Genomic DNA, 15,984 nt, shown 5'->3' on the forward strand with positions numbered 1-15,984 from the left:
TGGGATTCCGTGGAGTTCCTTCTGCCTCTCCGGACGATGTCTCCGCCGACCTGCGATGCCATGTGCTGGATGGCCCGGAGCTGGCCGCGTTCATTCTTCGTTCGGCCCTGGATGTTTCTGATGCTCTTGGCCGCACAATGGCAAGTTCAGTGGCTCTCCGTCACCATGCTTGGCTGAGGGATAGCGTTTTTCCTGAGAATGTTAGGGAGCGTCTCGTTTGACCTACCCTTTGATGGGGTACTTTTGTTTTACACCCATGCGGATGCTGCCATTCAGCGGCTCTGTCCGGCTCCTCCTCCTCCCCCCCCCACCCCCTCCCCCCCCCCCCCCCCCTCCGTAAACTTGGCTTGTCGGTCCTCTGCTGCTTATGAGCGGCGTTGTTTGGTTGGACCGTCTGTCTGTTCTGGTGGGTTGGCGTGCCTTCGGGTCCTTAGGTTGACCCCTTTTGTGCTGTTGGCTGCTGGTACAGCCCCTTCGGATTTTGTGGTTCTTTGGTTGTGGTCCACCTGTATGTGTCCTCAGGTTGGGCCTTCTGTGTGTTTTTGGATTGGCTGATTGACAAGCCGTCTGTGGTTCTATCTGCAGGTCCTTTATGTTCTGTCCTCTGCTGCAGGATTTTTCCCTAAGAGATGTTCCCATGTTTTCTTGGGACGTATCATACCCTAACCTTATGTTCTGGTCCTCTGCTGCGGGGTTTTCCCTAAGAGATGTTCCCATGTTTTAGTGGGACGTATCATACCCCATGTGGGATACTTGTAGCTATTGCGTAGCTCTGTCCTGCGCTGGGGAGGTATGGTTGCCCCCTTTTTCGGGTTCCCTACCTTTCTTGGCTTCACTGTATTCCGCTGGTGCGGTCTCTTGTGTCTTGTCCGGGCGCTGCTTACGCTGCTCCGGGTTCCGTCGTTCTCGTGTTCACTACATCGCTTGACAGTTTGCCATGCTGTCTATGGTGTTGTGTTGTGGCGTTTCCGCCTTCCTGTCCGGCGTTTTGGCCTGGTCCTCCATTAGGTGTTCCAGGGGGGCTGGGTTTCTCCTGGCTTTCCTGTGTTCTGGTTGGTGGCTTGGTCCGTTCTCCGTGTCTTTCCCTTTTTCTCTTATGGCTGGTTCCATTTCTTTTCTTGGGTCGGTGTGGGTCTATGGCACAATCCTCCTTTGGGGCTTGTTCTGCATTTTCCTGGCCTCTGCCCTCGGCCTGCGCCTGGCTTGTTCTGGGTGCGCTGCTCCATGGTGCTGTCTGCTGCCGGCTGTGCATGCCTGCTTGTGCTGGCCCACTGCCGTGGCCCTTTTGTGCTACCTTGTGCCCTTGCCTCTTGTTCTGCTGGGGCTTTGCGCACCTGCGCCTTTCTTCCTATGCCTGCGTTCCTTGGCTGCGGGGCCGTTCCTGCCTTGCCTGCTTCCTTGCGGCTGATGCCTGTTCCGCTGTCCTCTGTCACTGTGTGTTTTCCTGCGGAAGGCTCCGACTCCGGTTCTGCCTCTTCTCCCTGGAGTTGGGGTTGTTCTTTCCTCCTGGGTGCTCCTCTGCGGCTGTCTGTCCCTACGAGGGTTTGTGGCCGTTGTACCTTGAATGGGCTTGGGGTCTCCTAGTCTTCCCTTCGCCTTGTTCTTGCTTACTTCTGCTTGGTAGAGGCTGGACCGTCCTTCTTGTCCCCGTGACACGTCCACTGCTGGGGCCCTGTGTTTCCTCCTACTGGGGAGGTTCTCTCGTAGGCCCTCCTCCCCTCTGGGTATGGCTAGGTTATCTATTCTACGTTAAAGATTCTGCGGCTAGTAGTCTCTATCAGATGTACACGTTACTTACCTTCAGTAACGATGTATCTGGTAGAGACGATTCTAGGCGCAGATTCCTTCACGACCCGCCCTTCCTGCGAGGACCTTCAGTTGGTTTTCTTCAGTCGCCTCCCTCTGGGTGGCTTGTCTTCAGTGGGTGTCTGCTTCGCTTCCTCCCGGGCAGGATGCTGCATTCTGCTTGATTGTTCCACCCCTTCCTTTATGATACATGGTCGGTTGGTTCATGTGTGCTTCTGCATCCCTTCACCCTGGTTTTTTCTCCGGTGTAGGGGCCTCCTTTTACTCTTCTGCCTTTTGCTTGCGTAGGGTTTCTGATTCCCTTGCAGTCCACTACGTTGGGGGTTCTTTTGCCTTTTCGCTCCTTTCAGGGGATACGGCCCTCCTTGATGGTGTCGTATAGGGGTGGATTGCTGTTCTTCTGTTCCGGGCTTGTTGCCCTTCACTGTTGTGGATTGGGTTTGCACTCTCTCTCTCTCTCTTCTGCTATGGCGTTTTTTCACATGCTTTCTGCCTCCTGCGAGGATGTCGCCTTGGCTGGCGAGGGTGTTCCTCAGAGCGGTGCTCTGCTCTTTCGCTGCTATGGCTTTCACCGCTATGGCTTTTTGTACCTTAGTGCTTGGCACTTTTCCGAATGGTGCTGTTTCTCTTTCACTAATTTTTCGCACACTGTACTCTCCATAGTTTTGTTTGTGATGGCTCCGCGTTGTGGTGCGGAAAAGTTCTCCGAAGATAACTGATGTTAGCGCGCTGGGGTGGGGCTTATGTGACCTCGCTGACGTCACGTCCGCGGACGACGTCAAGGTGGAGTCGCACGGTACCGCCCCCCGGCGCGCAGAGATGCTGGGGCAAAAAGAGTTTTCTGGTCCAGTCTCATGACTGGGGATAATTCTACGTTAAGGAATCTGCGGCTAGAATCGTCTCTGCCAGATACATCGTTTCCGAAGATAAGTAACTTGTACTTCAGGGCCTTGTGAAGAGCCGAGCATTCTGTCAAAAATTGTCTGATATAGTGTTGCTACCATGATGTCCCCACACAGTTTTCCATTTCCAGTTACTTCCCAGCTTTACTTGATATAGCACAACCTCTTGCTATTCTTTAGAGGTAAAAAGTTATTGTTGGAATGGGAATACCCTCTGTATGGTATGCAGACATGTGCCCCTGCCCTTAGTGCCCAACTGCGTGTATACTCAGTAGCATGACTTTTCTTTTGGCTTTACACTTATCTAGCGTACATGAAGAGATCTAGACCTTTCTCTAACTACGTGAAGTCCTGGATTTGTGACATTGGGGGGGGGGGCACTCCAAGTGTGCCCACATAGCAGATAAAGGACTGCTGTCCATGTCCTAGGTGTAGCCTATAAAGCCATGCTGGTAGCATACAGTATTTATAGAGATCAACAGTGTGGCCAGATCTTTTTTCTGTGTTTTGGAGTGTGCCTACAGACCCTGCTTGTGTGAAGTTCTGCTGTTGTGTATGCCCAGAGCCTTGTGCTGCCATCCTGTGTGTATGTCAAGTGTCTGTTATCTCTGCAGTGTGCATGTAACACATGTGCAGTAGAAGGTCTCTCAGTGTAAGTGAGATCAATTGTGGATGACCCTAGCTTGGTATGTTATGTGGATTTGTATGGCACAGCTTATCACCTGTGAGGGTTTCCAGGCACCAGAGCAGAAGCATAGGACTAGATGTGCTCTAGATAACATTCAGGTCTTTACCTTCGTGTGAAGTTGAGGAGTGGTTTTCCTGATGTGCAGAAGGCGTTTGTTCCACTTTTTGGCTGTGATGAAGGAGAAAGCTGGACCTCATGCTTCTGAGGATGCAGGGGGACTCGTGCAAGGCATTAAGAAGTGGAGTGTAGATGTCTGTAGGGTTGGTAGAGTTGGAGTCGGTCATTGTGGTAGGCTGGTGCATTTTGGAGGTCTTTTTAGGCATGGATGAGAAGCTCGAATTTGCAGCATTTCTGTATGGTTAGCCAGTGCAGTTCTGCATGGTAGGGCGTGAAGTATGCGCTTCTGGGGATGTCTAGGATGAGTCTGATGACGGTGTTTGCAAAGCATTCTGAGGATGTGGCAGCTGGATGAAATCATGGCATTGACCTGTATGTACATCGAGAGCTTGTCCTCCAGTACGATGCAGAGGTTTCTTGCGTGGTTATTGGGGATGGACATAGAACCCAGGTTGTGTGGACACCAAGAGGAGTCCCAGTGGGAGTTCTTATTTGCGAAGATCAGGATCTCTGTTTTATCCGTGTTGAGCTTGAGGCAGTTCTCTCAAATCCACTTTTCTACTTCGGACATACAGGTCGTAAATGTATTCCTGGTGGTGGTGGTCGTGTCGGCTTAGTGTTATTCGTGTAGGAGACAATGTTGCTGACAGGGGTTCTTATGATGCAGGTGAGAGGTACCATGCAAATGTTGAACAGGTTTGGGCTGAGGGAGGTGCCCTGGGGGATTCCACAGATTAGCTTCTTGGGTTCGGAGGTGAAATTAAAGAGTCTGACCAGTCATGTCCTGTGTGGGAGCAAGGAGGAGATCCGACTCCGGGCGAGTCCTTGGACTCCTGAAGTCTGGTGATGGTTGTGTCGTGGGATACTGTGTTGAACGCTGCTGAGAGGTTGAGCAGGATGAGTGCAGTAGTTTCTCTTCTGTCCATGATTTAGCGGATGTTGTCTATTGCTGCTAGTAGGACAGTCTGTGGTTGCTACGGAATCCTGATTGGGTGGAGTCGAGGAGGAGGGGCTTTTCTAGATGGGTGGAGAGCTGCTTCCTGTTCTCTTTCTCCAGGACTTTGGTTGGGGAGGGTAGGAATGAGATAGATGGGCCTGTAGTTATTGAGATCTTTAGGAATAGACAAGGGTTTCTTCAGCAGAGCAGTAACCTTGGCTTGTTTCCATTAGTCTGGGAAGTATCTGGTGAGGATGGAGGAGTTGATCATGGTGGTGTGGTTGGCACCGATCAGTGTGCTTCCCAGGTTGTGCATGTGGTGAGGTCAGGAGTCCGAGGAGGACCACGAGGGGATGTTCTGCATGACTCTGGTGATGTCTGCTCTGGTGAGTGGGCTCCACTTTATTAGGGGGTGGGAGCTCCAGATGGCAGTGGGAAGTTGCATGGCAATGCTCTCAATGGTTGGGGTGCAAAGTTGGAGTAGATCTTGAGAATTTTTTTGTGAAAAAAGTCTGAAAAGTTGTTGCCAAGGGTCTGCGAGTGGGTGATGGGGGTAGCTGTTGAGTTGGGGAATTCCTTGGTGATGTTGAAGAGTTATTAGTCAATGTTGCAGCAGGATTCAAGTCTGATCACAAGGTCCGCTTTCCTGGCTTCTTCGATCTTGCTTGGAACAAGATGGAGAAAGTGGACAGCTTCTGCATACAGTTGAAGTGTATTGCCTGCATTCCTGTGGCTATAGGGTGGAGATCCAGAAACTGAAGTGAGGAGGATGGAGTCAGGGTAAAGCATTTTGTTATCAAGGGGCTGTTGGGTTGTTTTTTTCTGGGCACTGCCTGTTTAGTTGAAGGTAGGGGGTGAGGGATCGGACTGCATTTTCAGTTTTTGAAGGTGAGAAAGTTTCTAGGTCAGGCCTGCGCTTTTGTCTGTCCCCGATTACTGCTTCAGAGAGCATGAAGACAGCCAGGCCCAGAAACCTCACAGTTAACTGTGCCTGTATTGTGGGTGCTCCTTGGAGCTAGCCCCAGTGTCACCCGCTGAAAGAAGCATCTCTTTATTTGTAGACTGTTTCTGGAGAGCAACCAGAGAAGGCCACTTGAAAAAGAGCCACCAAAACCACCGTTTCTGAAATTTTAAATGGTGGGTCACTTCCCCTGTTTAGCAGTTTTGTATAAGTGGGACCCAAGCCATCTTAGTTTGTTCCAGTACAAAGTCCTTCAAGATCAAAGAAAGTGCTCATCAGAGTGCTTGAATGAGTGCAGTGTGACCCGGGCTGGTGTCCCCCTGATAGCCAGTCTTCCGGGGGCGCGGTGACATCACCTGAAGTCTGCACTTTCTACTGGAGTAGCTGAATGTGTGCTGAATGTCTAGAATCCTTTCTGCCTTATGCAAGAGGGAAGAGATCTTCCTGGCCTACATGAGGAGAGGCTACTCAGTAGGAAAAGCCTAGCATGTCCCTAGGGCTGTGGGACATCCAGAGGAAGTTGAGTGACAGCGAGCTAGGAACAACCCTTACTGTGGAGGAGACCCTCCCCTGCCCGGTCTGTCAAACCTAGTTCCTGGCAGGAATCATTGTAAGCAACTGCCTGTTCTGGCATGGTTGGTGCTATATCTATAATGTTGATGACATCAGCCCGATTGGAGCTAAAAGTGCCTGCTCTGGTCTTTTTGGAATTGCACTGGCTATATCTGAAAGAAACACGTTAGTTAGATTCCTCACCTTAGAATATCCCCAGCCGTCAGGCTGGATCCGGAAAGATTTTTCGTCAGCAATATCCTTGCGTGTCGCTAGGCATCGTCTGCGGCTCCACGTCCGTCGTCGTCTTAATCGCTGGGATGACGTTGTCGGAGTACTTAGACGCCGCCCTCGCGCGCTGACGTCAGTTCTTCTTTTTTCCGCACCAGTAAGCGCCGATCCGTGAAGAGCATACCCTTTTAGTCACTTTTTGACTAAACTTTTTTGAACTCCACCGTCGACGCCTGCCGGCGTACCTTCGGGCCCCGCAGGCTCGACTGGGAGGCCTAGCGAGCCAGCGGCTCCGGCTCCGGCCCCGGCGCCGATGTCGACTCTGGTCCCGACGCCGCAGGACCTCACGACCCCTCCGCTGGCGCTGACTCCTCCTGTGCCACCTCCGGCGCTGTCCCCGGACGACGCCGTTCCACAGTTTTGTCCCGGTACGGGCCCGGAGTCAGAGCATCGACATCCGGCACCACACCCGACGCCGATGGGTGGCAATTTCATCTTCTGCCTGGCTCCGATAATTCCACCTGTATACCAGGAATCGGATGACTGTGACGACTGGGAGGGGGTCTGAGGACCCTCTGGCCTGGCAGGGCCAGTTATCTCAGGACTGGGCAGACGAGCAGGGGGATGCCAGTGGTCTTGACACCTCCCCTGACACTGGCTTCATCTCTCCTCCGACCGTGGCTTCGGAGGAAGGTGCTGCATTTTCTGTGGTGCTGCGCAAGGCGGACGAAGCCCTTGGGCTAGAACTGCCTGCTGTGGCCGTGAGGACGAACCTCCTCACCGAAGTGCTTCAACCGTCAGCAAGCTCCTTGGAGCCTCTGCTGCAGTTCAATGAAGCACACATTGACGTTCTGAAGGGCACCTGGTCCAAGCCCTCCACAGTTCCTCCTGTGGACCGGAACGTGGCCCGGCACCACCGCCCTGCACCGGGCGACCCCAATTTTCTGTCCCAACACCCCATGCCCGAGAGCCTTGTTATCCAGGCCTCTACCTCCCAGACCTCCTTCCCGTCCGCTCTCCCGGATCGGGAATCCAAAAGGTTGGAACAGTTTGGGAAGAAACTGTTCTCCTCTCTCCTAGGTTGCGGTCTATCAACACCGCGTGCATTTTGGACCGTTACTCCCACTCCCTGTGGGATACGGTGGAGGACGTGCTGCCCCAGTGTCCGGAGGAGGCCCGGACACGGCTCGCCCAGGCTCTTGCCGAGGGGCTGGATGCGGCACGGCATACAATCCGATGTGGACGGGACACAACGGACTCGCTAGGCAGGGCAATGGCGAACACGGTGGCGATTCGTCGCCACGCCTGGCTGAGGTCCACGAGTTTCTCTGGGGATGTCCAGAGCACCCTCATGGACATGCCCTTCGATGGCAGTCGTCTTTTTGGCGACAAAGCGGATAGTGCACTGGAGCGCTTTAAGGACTCCAGGGCTACGGCCAAGTCCTTTTTGCCCCTTTCGTGGCCAAGGAAGGGGTGCCCCCTCACGTCCGTCTAGCCACAGGCTACAGAACCAACTTCAACGTGGTCGCGGACGTTGATTCCACCGAGGTGGAGCATGGGGACAACGAGCCGGAACGTCCACATCTACCCCAGCAGCATCCACCTCAAAGCCCTCCTAGCCCGAGCTTTCAGGCCCATTCCACGCCAGTGGGAGGCAGAGTTCGCCATCACCTGCTCCACTGGCGTACCATCACATGGGACAGGTGGGTGCTGCAAATCGTCCGAAGGGGCTACTCCCTCCCCTTCAAGGTGACCCCTCCAGCCATGCCTCCGCAGTGCCACTGGATTTCAGGGGATCACTTGCAACTTCTGCAGGAGGAAGTTACGGCCCTCTTGGCCAAGGGGGCCATCGAGCGCGTTCCTGGTCCAGAAGTAGGCCGTGGTTGTTATTCCCACTACTTTATGGTTCCCAAGAAGGGCAAAGGGGGCCTATGCCCTATCTTGGACCTCAGGAGTGTCAACGCCTTCCTCCGGAAGGAGAAGTTCAAGATGCTCACCTTAGCTCAGGTTCTGGCTACCCTAGACCCTGGAGACTGGATGGTAGCATTGGACTTGCAGGACGCTTATTTCCACATCCCTGTCCTGCCGGCCCACCGGCGTTGCCTGCGGTTCACGTTGGGCCAAGAGCATTTTCAGTTTACCGTGCTCCCCTTCAGCCTCACCAGTGCCCCTCGGGTGTTCACGAAAGTGATGGCGGTGGTCGCAGCTCATCTGCGCAGATTAGGGGTTCCAATCTTCCCCTATCTCGACAACTGGTTGTTGAAGGCGGGCTCGCCCCAGGCAGTCGTCTCCCACCTCCAGACTACGGCCGACCTCTTGCATTTGCTGGGGTTCTCCATCAGTGTGCCGAAGTCGCATCTGAGTTCCCCCCCAGATGCTCCTCTTCATCGGAGCGGTTCTGGACTTGGCGCGATTCCGGGCCTATCCTCCGGAACAGCGGGTCTGATATATTCAGGCTCTGATTCCCATCTTTCGGCCTCTATCCCAGGTTTCGGTCAGGTTGGTGCTGCGGCTTCTGGGTCTGATGGCCTTCTGCATCCTGTTGGTGCATCACGCCAGATGGCGGAAGCGGGCTCTGCAGTGGGACCTGAAGTTTCAGTGGGCCCAGCATCGGGGCAACCTGTCCGACCATATCTTGATCTCGGAGGGCACTGCAAGACAATTGCAGTGGTGGCTCACGGACCGCGATTGGGTCAGTGGCAGATCCCTCTCCCTACCCCAACCGGAGCACGTAGTAGTGACGGATGCGTCCCTCCTGGAATGGGGGGGGGGGGGGCCACATGGGAGAGGCGGAGATCAGAGGCCTCTGGTCTCCGGCGGAGTCTCGGCTCCATATCCACATTCTGGAGCTAGGGGCGATCCGACTTGCACTGAAGGCATTCCTTCCTTCTGTCCAGGGGAGTGTAGTGCAGGTGTTCACAGACAACACCACCGCCATGTGGTACTGCAACAAACAGGGCGGGGTGGGCTCGTGGACCCTTTGTCAGGAGGCTCTGCGCCTCTGGACATGGCTGGAACATCAGGGCATCACCCTGGTTGTTCAACATCTGGCGGGCTCTCTGAACGCCACTACAGACGAACTCAGCCGCCGGTGCATGATGGATCACGAATGGCATCTGAACTCTGACGTGGCGCAAGGCCTCTTTCGGCAGTGGGGAGAGCCTTGGTTAGATCTATTCGCCACCGAAGAGAACGAGTAATGTCAGCAATTCTGCGCGTTGGAGTTTCCAAGGTGGCACTCGCTCGGAGACTCTTTTCGTCACGAGTGGAGTTGTGGTCTCTTGTACGCCTTTCCGCCTATACTACTTCTGCCCAGAGTGCTGAAGATCAGGTGCGACCGGGCCCTAGTCCTCCTGGTGGCTCCGGATTGGGCACGAAGATACTGGTAACGTGAGCTACTCAGTCTGTCAATCGATCCCCCGATCTTCAGGAGGACCTTCTGTCGCAGCAGCAGGGGACGGTCCTCCACCCGAACCTGTCCAGCCTCCACCTCCATGCGTGGAGATTGAGCGGCGACAGTTGATGCCATTTGACTTGCCTCCTGAAGTCTGTAATGTTGTTCTGGCAGCCAGGCGTCTCTCTACAAAATCAGTATACGCCTGCAGGTGGAGCAAATTTGTGGCATGGTGCACAGCAAAGGCTGTGGATCCCCTTTTCGCCCCTCTTTCTGAGGTTCTCCTCTTTCTTCTTTCCCTGGCGCAGCAGGGCTCTGCTCTGGGTACCCTTAAGGGATATCTTTCAGCTATTTCTGCTTTCTTACGGCTTCCTGATCAGCCTTCTCTTTTCAAATCCCCTGTAGTTTCTAGATTTTTTTTTAAGGGCATTACTCACATGTTTCCTCCTGTCCCTTTCGTAATGCCTCAGTGGGATTTGAATCTAGTATTGACCTATCTGATGTGTGCTCCCTTTGAGCCACTTCATAATTGTCCCCTTCGTCTTCTGACTCTTAAGACTGCTTTCCTGGTTGCCATCACCTCTGCTAGAAGGGTGAATGAGCTCCAGGCTCTGTCTTCTAAGCCTCCTTTCCTTTCCGTCTATCCGGACAAAGTTGTTCTCAGGACTCGTGCTTCCTTTCTCCCTAAGGTGGTAACTACCTTTCACATCGGACAGTCTGTTACACTGCCCACCTTCTTTCCACCTCCGCATCCCTCGAAAGAGGAAGCGAGGCTCCACCGCCTGGACCCAAAACGGGTGCTGTCCTTCTATCTGGACCGCACCAAGCAGTTCCGGGTGGACGACCAACTCTTTGTTGGCTACGTGGGCGCTAAGAAGGGGCGGGCGGTGCACAAGCGAACCATCTCTCGGTCGGTCATTTTGTGTATCAAGGCCTGTTATTCCTCAGCTAAAAAGGAACCTCCTGTAGGGCTGAGGGCCCATTCCACTCGGGCCAAAGCGGCGACCACTGCTCTGGGCCGGGGAGTCCCCTTGCAGGACATTTGTCAGGCAGCAACGTGGGCCTCGCTGCACACGTTTGCCAAACACTATTGCCTGGACAGCCAAGTCCGGAGAGACGGCTTCTTTGGCCGTTCTGTCCTCCAGGACTTTCTGGTGTGATCTTGGTTCGCAGACCCACCACCGGGGATGGTATTGCTTGGGTATCTATTCTAAGGTGAGGAATCTAACTAACGTGTTTCTTTCAGATGAACAAGTTACTTACCTTCGGTAACGATATATCTGTAAGAAACATTAGAGTCCTCACCGCCCCACCCCTCCTCCCCGTTCTGAGAACCGATATCTAGGGTTGAGGTCATCTCATTCAGGGCCCTAGAATTTTTGGCACCAGTGTCGGTCTCTAGCATGGCTCTGCGATCCTGGCGTGGAAATCTATGTACAAGAACTGACGTCAGCGCGCGAGGGCGGCGTCTAAGTACTCCGACGTCATCCCGGCGATTACGACACAGACTACGGACGCGGAGCCGCAGACGACGCCTAGCGACGCGCAAGGGTATTGCTGACGTAAAATCTTTCCGGATCCAGCCTGACGCCTGGGTATATTCTAAGGTGAGGAATCTAACTAATGTTTCTTACAGATATATCGTTACCGAACGTAACTTGTTCTTACGGACAACACCAGCGCCATGTGGTACTGTAACAAGTGGGTTGGGATCGTGGACCCTCTGTCAAGAGGCCCTGCAGCTGTAGACATGACTGGAACATCAGGGCACATCCCTGGTGGTTCAACACCTGCCGGTCTTAACGCTAGTGTGACAGAGCTAAGCCTGAAAATGCCTAGCGGATCTCGAATGGTGTCTCCATCTGGAGGTGGTGCCAAGGTCTCTTTCAGCAGTGGGGAAAGCCTTTGTTAGATCTGTTCGCCATCATTGAGAACATTCATTGTCAGCTGTTCAGGGCACTGGAGTTTCCAAGGCAGCTCTTGCTTGGAGACGAATTTCGTCTTGAGAGGAGCTCAGGCCTCTACCACTCCTGCCCAGAGTTCTCAAGAAGATCAGGAATGACCAGGCCCTGTGGCACTGGACTGGGCTTGGCGAGTTTGGTATCCCGAGCAGCAACAGTTAACAGCCTTTGACCTCCTGCCCAAAGTCTGTGATGTTATTCTGGCAGCCAGGCGTCCCTCTACCAAAACGATATACGCCTTCTGTTGGGGCAAGTTTGTGGCATGGTGTGCAGAACAGCAGGTTGACCCTTTTTCTGCTTCTCATTCTCAGGTTCTTTTCTTTCTTCTTTCTCCTGCCTAGCAGGGCTCTCCTCTGGGCACCTTGAAGTGTTATCTTTCTTCTATATCAGCCTTTCTTCGGTTGCCTGACCAACCATCCCTTTTCAAATCCCCTATTGGGCATAGCTTCTTGAAAGGTTAGCAACATAGGTTTCCTTCTCCCTTTGTCATGACTCAATGGGACCTTAATTTCGTCCCGACGTTCTGGATGTGTGCTACCTTTGAGCCCTTGTACAACTGTCCTTTGAGGCTCCTTACCATCAAGACGGACTTCCTGGTGGCAATAATATCTGTCTGGAGGGTCATTGAGTTTCAGGCTTTGTCATCCAAACCTCCACACCTGAACATCTACCCAGACAAGCTGGTTCTACTAACGAGAGATTCCTTTCTACCGAAAGTCGTCACTCCCTTACATGTAGGCCAGTCCATCACACTGCCTTCATTTTACAATATGCCACATCCCTCTAAAGAAAAGGAGCAATGTCACTGACAGGACCCAAAAAGAGCGTCGTTGTTCTGCCTTGACCGCACAAAAAAATTCCGGGTGGACGACCAACTCTTCGTGTCATATGTTTGAGCGAAGAAGGGAAAGGCTGTGCAGCGGTGGACCATCTCCTGATGGATCATGCTCTGCATTAAGATCTGCTAGGCATACCCAAAAGCAGCCCCGTGAGGGTTTGCAAGCTCATTCCACCAGAGCAGGGCTGCAACCTCTGTTTTAGCACGTGGAGTCCCGGTCCTGGACATTTGCCAGGTAGCTTCTCTGCACATGTTCACAAAACACTACTGCCTGGACAGTCAGGTCTGTAGGGATGGGCACTTTACCCGTTCAGTCCTGCAGGACTTTTTGGTTTGAAATTGTTTAGCAGACCCACTTTAGGGGAGGTATTGCTTGGGAATCTATTTTAAGGTAAGGAATCTGCGGCTAGAAGTCTCTAGCATATGAACAAGTTATTTAGCTTTGGTAATGCCTTATCTGGTAGAGATTCTATGCAGCTGCAGATTCCTTACCGATCCACCCCTTCTCCCTGCTCTGCGAATGGATTTCTAGGGACAGGGCTTTCCCCTTTCAGAACCCTAGTTTTCCGCACCAGTGGTCTGTTCTTCGTGGCTCTGCACTCCTGGCATGGAAACTTGTGAAAAGAAGCTGATGTCAGCATGCTGGGGTGGCACCTTTATAGGCACAGCACACGTCACATCCGGCACAGAAGACGCAGCGCAGAGCTGATCAACTCCACCTACTGGCACGTAGGGGTCTACTGCTCCCAACAAATTTCCAGATCCAGTCTGACACCTGGAGATAATTCTAACGTAAGGAATCTGCGGTTAGATTGAGTCACTACCAGATAAGGCATTATCAAAGGTAAGTAACTTGTTCTTCTAGTATTGCTGTGTCATTAAAAAGTACTTTATTTTCCTATTGTGCCAGTTTGATTGAGTTCTGAGCTCATGTACCCTCACAGTACCTCCTTGGGAAGCCTGTGACTGCTCACCCTTGTCAAGTGTGGAAGGGTTGTAGTTGGTCCAATGTGCGGAGCCATAGCAGGATGACCCCTAGAACACCAGTGGCACAAATTACCTCAACTACCATGGTTGTAGCCAAATAGTCCCTGGCTGTCCTGTAGCCCTCATCTGTCCCCAGTGTTAAATGGGGTCTGTCAATTTTGGGAAGCAGTGTAAGATCTGCATGGGCCAGTTCCACCTTTCTGGAAGAGAACAAAAAGTTCAGCTTGAACACAGCATAACCTGCACAGTAGAATGCCAGATGGCCGTTTTGGTCATAGTAGACAGACACCCTTGCCTTAGTTTAGTTAAGGGATCTGCATTTGGAGGAAGGTGGAGGATTCCCAGGAACAAGGATGGGAAGATCCTCATTAGTTTTGTTAATGAACAGTTAGACAAACTGGACCGTAGACAATAAACTGTGACTGACTCCAGAAATTGTACTGTGTTAGGAGCCCAAGGAAGGAATCCTGTGGTGGCTGGCTCTCTCAGCCCCTCAGCACTGTTTCGTCCTAGGCACACCATGAGTGAATGCCCATATTTGCTTTCCAGGGTTTCCCAGGATATCCACACCCCTCCAATTTTAAGGTTACAGCAGAAACCTACTCAAGGCTCTCTCAAGCCCTTAGCACTGGTTTTCCCTACGCACACCATACGTGAATGCCCAGATTTGCTTTCCAGTATTTCCCCAAGGTAGCCACACCCCTTCTTTACCATGGTCACCAACTCTGAGTTATTCCTGGATTCGGTCTGAGACCATGAACCAGTAATTGGCTTTCTAGAAAGCTATACCTAAAAAAGAAAAAGGTAGGGAGTTTGAAGAGGGATAAATCCAGATTAGCTTGCCAGGAGCATTTGCAAAGGAAGAGGTTGAGACTCTAGGATAATGAAGGTAACCAGCACAAGATCCAACATCAACTACACATACATGTTAAATGCATGGTTAACAATTGACCCACGGAAGTGTCGCCATTGCTCAGGGATTAACCCGGAACTTTATGATCGCATCTGCAGAAACTGAGTACAGCTGGCATGAAAAGAGAAGAAATACTCCAGAGCCTTGACTCCTAGCCCTCTTAGAATGAACAGGAGGGTCCTATGCTTAAACAGGTCAAAACATCAAGGTATTCCCCACCACCTAGCCCACCATTTGAGTGGTATTTGTCTTGGTGCTAAACCAAGTGCAGAATCCAGATTGGCAGGTATTAAATCTTTTTGAGAATTCCATGGACCCTCTCTTGCAAGCTCTTATATCTTTCAGAAAAGCATGAAGACAAACTTACAGGCCATAAGTAAACTCTACTAGTACCTTTGTGTCCAATTATTGACCCTTTATAGCTCCTGCTTAAGCATGACTTTCGTGATTTTGTGCTCCCAGAATATATTTCTTTGCCAGCTTGAAGCCGAACAATTGAATTTGTGTTCCAAGCCAGCCCTACCTGAACTGTGAAGTGGCCCTAACTATATATTAGAACTTTTCACATAAATAAGTAGCAGGAAGAGAAGTAGTGCTGTGGAACTGCGTGCTGTTCATTGAGCTTTCCTGGAATGGGGCTAGTAGTGAGCAGTGGGCAAGATCTCTCTGGCATCACGGGTAGTTTTCAACAGTTGGCAATTACTTCTATTCCAAAATATCCCAAAATCGGTCAAGGGAATCTAAAATGCTCAATAGCTGCTGGAATTCTTGTGTTTTTTAACCATAGACAGCGGTAGCAGTAGGGTATTATTAGCATAATATGAGGGATTCATTGAAGCAATTAAAATATTGTAGAAAATCAGCTGGAGAAGGGCAGTGGAAATGGACAATACAGGGTGGGGTAGAGCTGCACCTGGACAATTTAGATAGACTTTAAAGATAAAGGCGTTTAAGCGATACCATGCATGCAGATGTAGGTCCTCTGCTGGGGGTAGCTTGGCATGACCAGCACAGGCTTCTGTGTTTTTTTGTTTTAATTTTAGAGACTGTCCGGGTTTTGGCATAGGAGGGCAATAAAGTAGTGTTTGGCTCAATGGTGAAGAGGTTATGGGAGCAGGACATGACGTGTTTTTGCATTGAAGTATGAAAAAACTATTTTTCTTTTTAATTCCTCAGCTTCCCATTGTGGAAAAAATAAGGACCATTGCTCAGAGAGTCTATGGAGCTGAAGACATATCGCTGTCTCCTAAAGCAGAATCAAAAATCGACCAATACAGCCAGCAGGTAAAAGTTTCATAAATAATATATTGCCCAAGAAAAGTTTGCCTCTTTGTAAATTAGGTTTTTAATAAGACCTTAAAAAGCAAATTAATGTCTGTAAAATCTTTGACCTTTCAGATTTGCAATCTTTATCTGTGCTAGACCAGGAAACTTGGGCTCCTAGGGTGGTCACCGATGACACCTTTATGTATTATATTGCAGATTCTGATGATTAATTCTAGCTATAGATTCCTCACCTTGTGAAGCTCCATAGGTGCCAGACCAGATCCAGAAAGTGTGCAGTAGTTCTTGGATGCTGGGAGGTCACGCATTGACCTCTGTCATGTCCACAGACATGACAGCACAAAACTGCATATAGGTGTCACACCTGCACGCTGATGACCATTTCTTTCTGCGACCTTTGATGCAGATCTGGA

General features: G+C 51.5%; 1 protein-coding gene across 3 annotated transcripts in view; it reads left to right on the forward strand.

The window, feature by feature from the left end:
- Window positions 1-15,984, forward strand: part of MTHFD1L (methylenetetrahydrofolate dehydrogenase (NADP+ dependent) 1 like) — a 1,409,858-nt gene that overhangs the window by 1,100,795 nt on the left and 293,079 nt on the right. For all 3 annotated transcript variants that reach the window (XM_085612491.1, XM_085612490.1, XM_085612492.1), the window contains exon 25: window positions 15,464-15,571. In XM_085612491.1, coding sequence (XP_085468617.1) covers window positions 15,464-15,571 — 108 coding nt within the window. The remainder of the gene's footprint in view (window positions 1-15,463; window positions 15,572-15,984) is intronic.

Source organism: Triturus cristatus, chromosome 6 (genome assembly GCF_964204655.1).
Source record: "Triturus cristatus chromosome 6, aTriCri1.1, whole genome shotgun sequence".
NCBI lineage: Eukaryota > Metazoa > Chordata > Amphibia > Caudata > Salamandridae > Triturus > Triturus cristatus.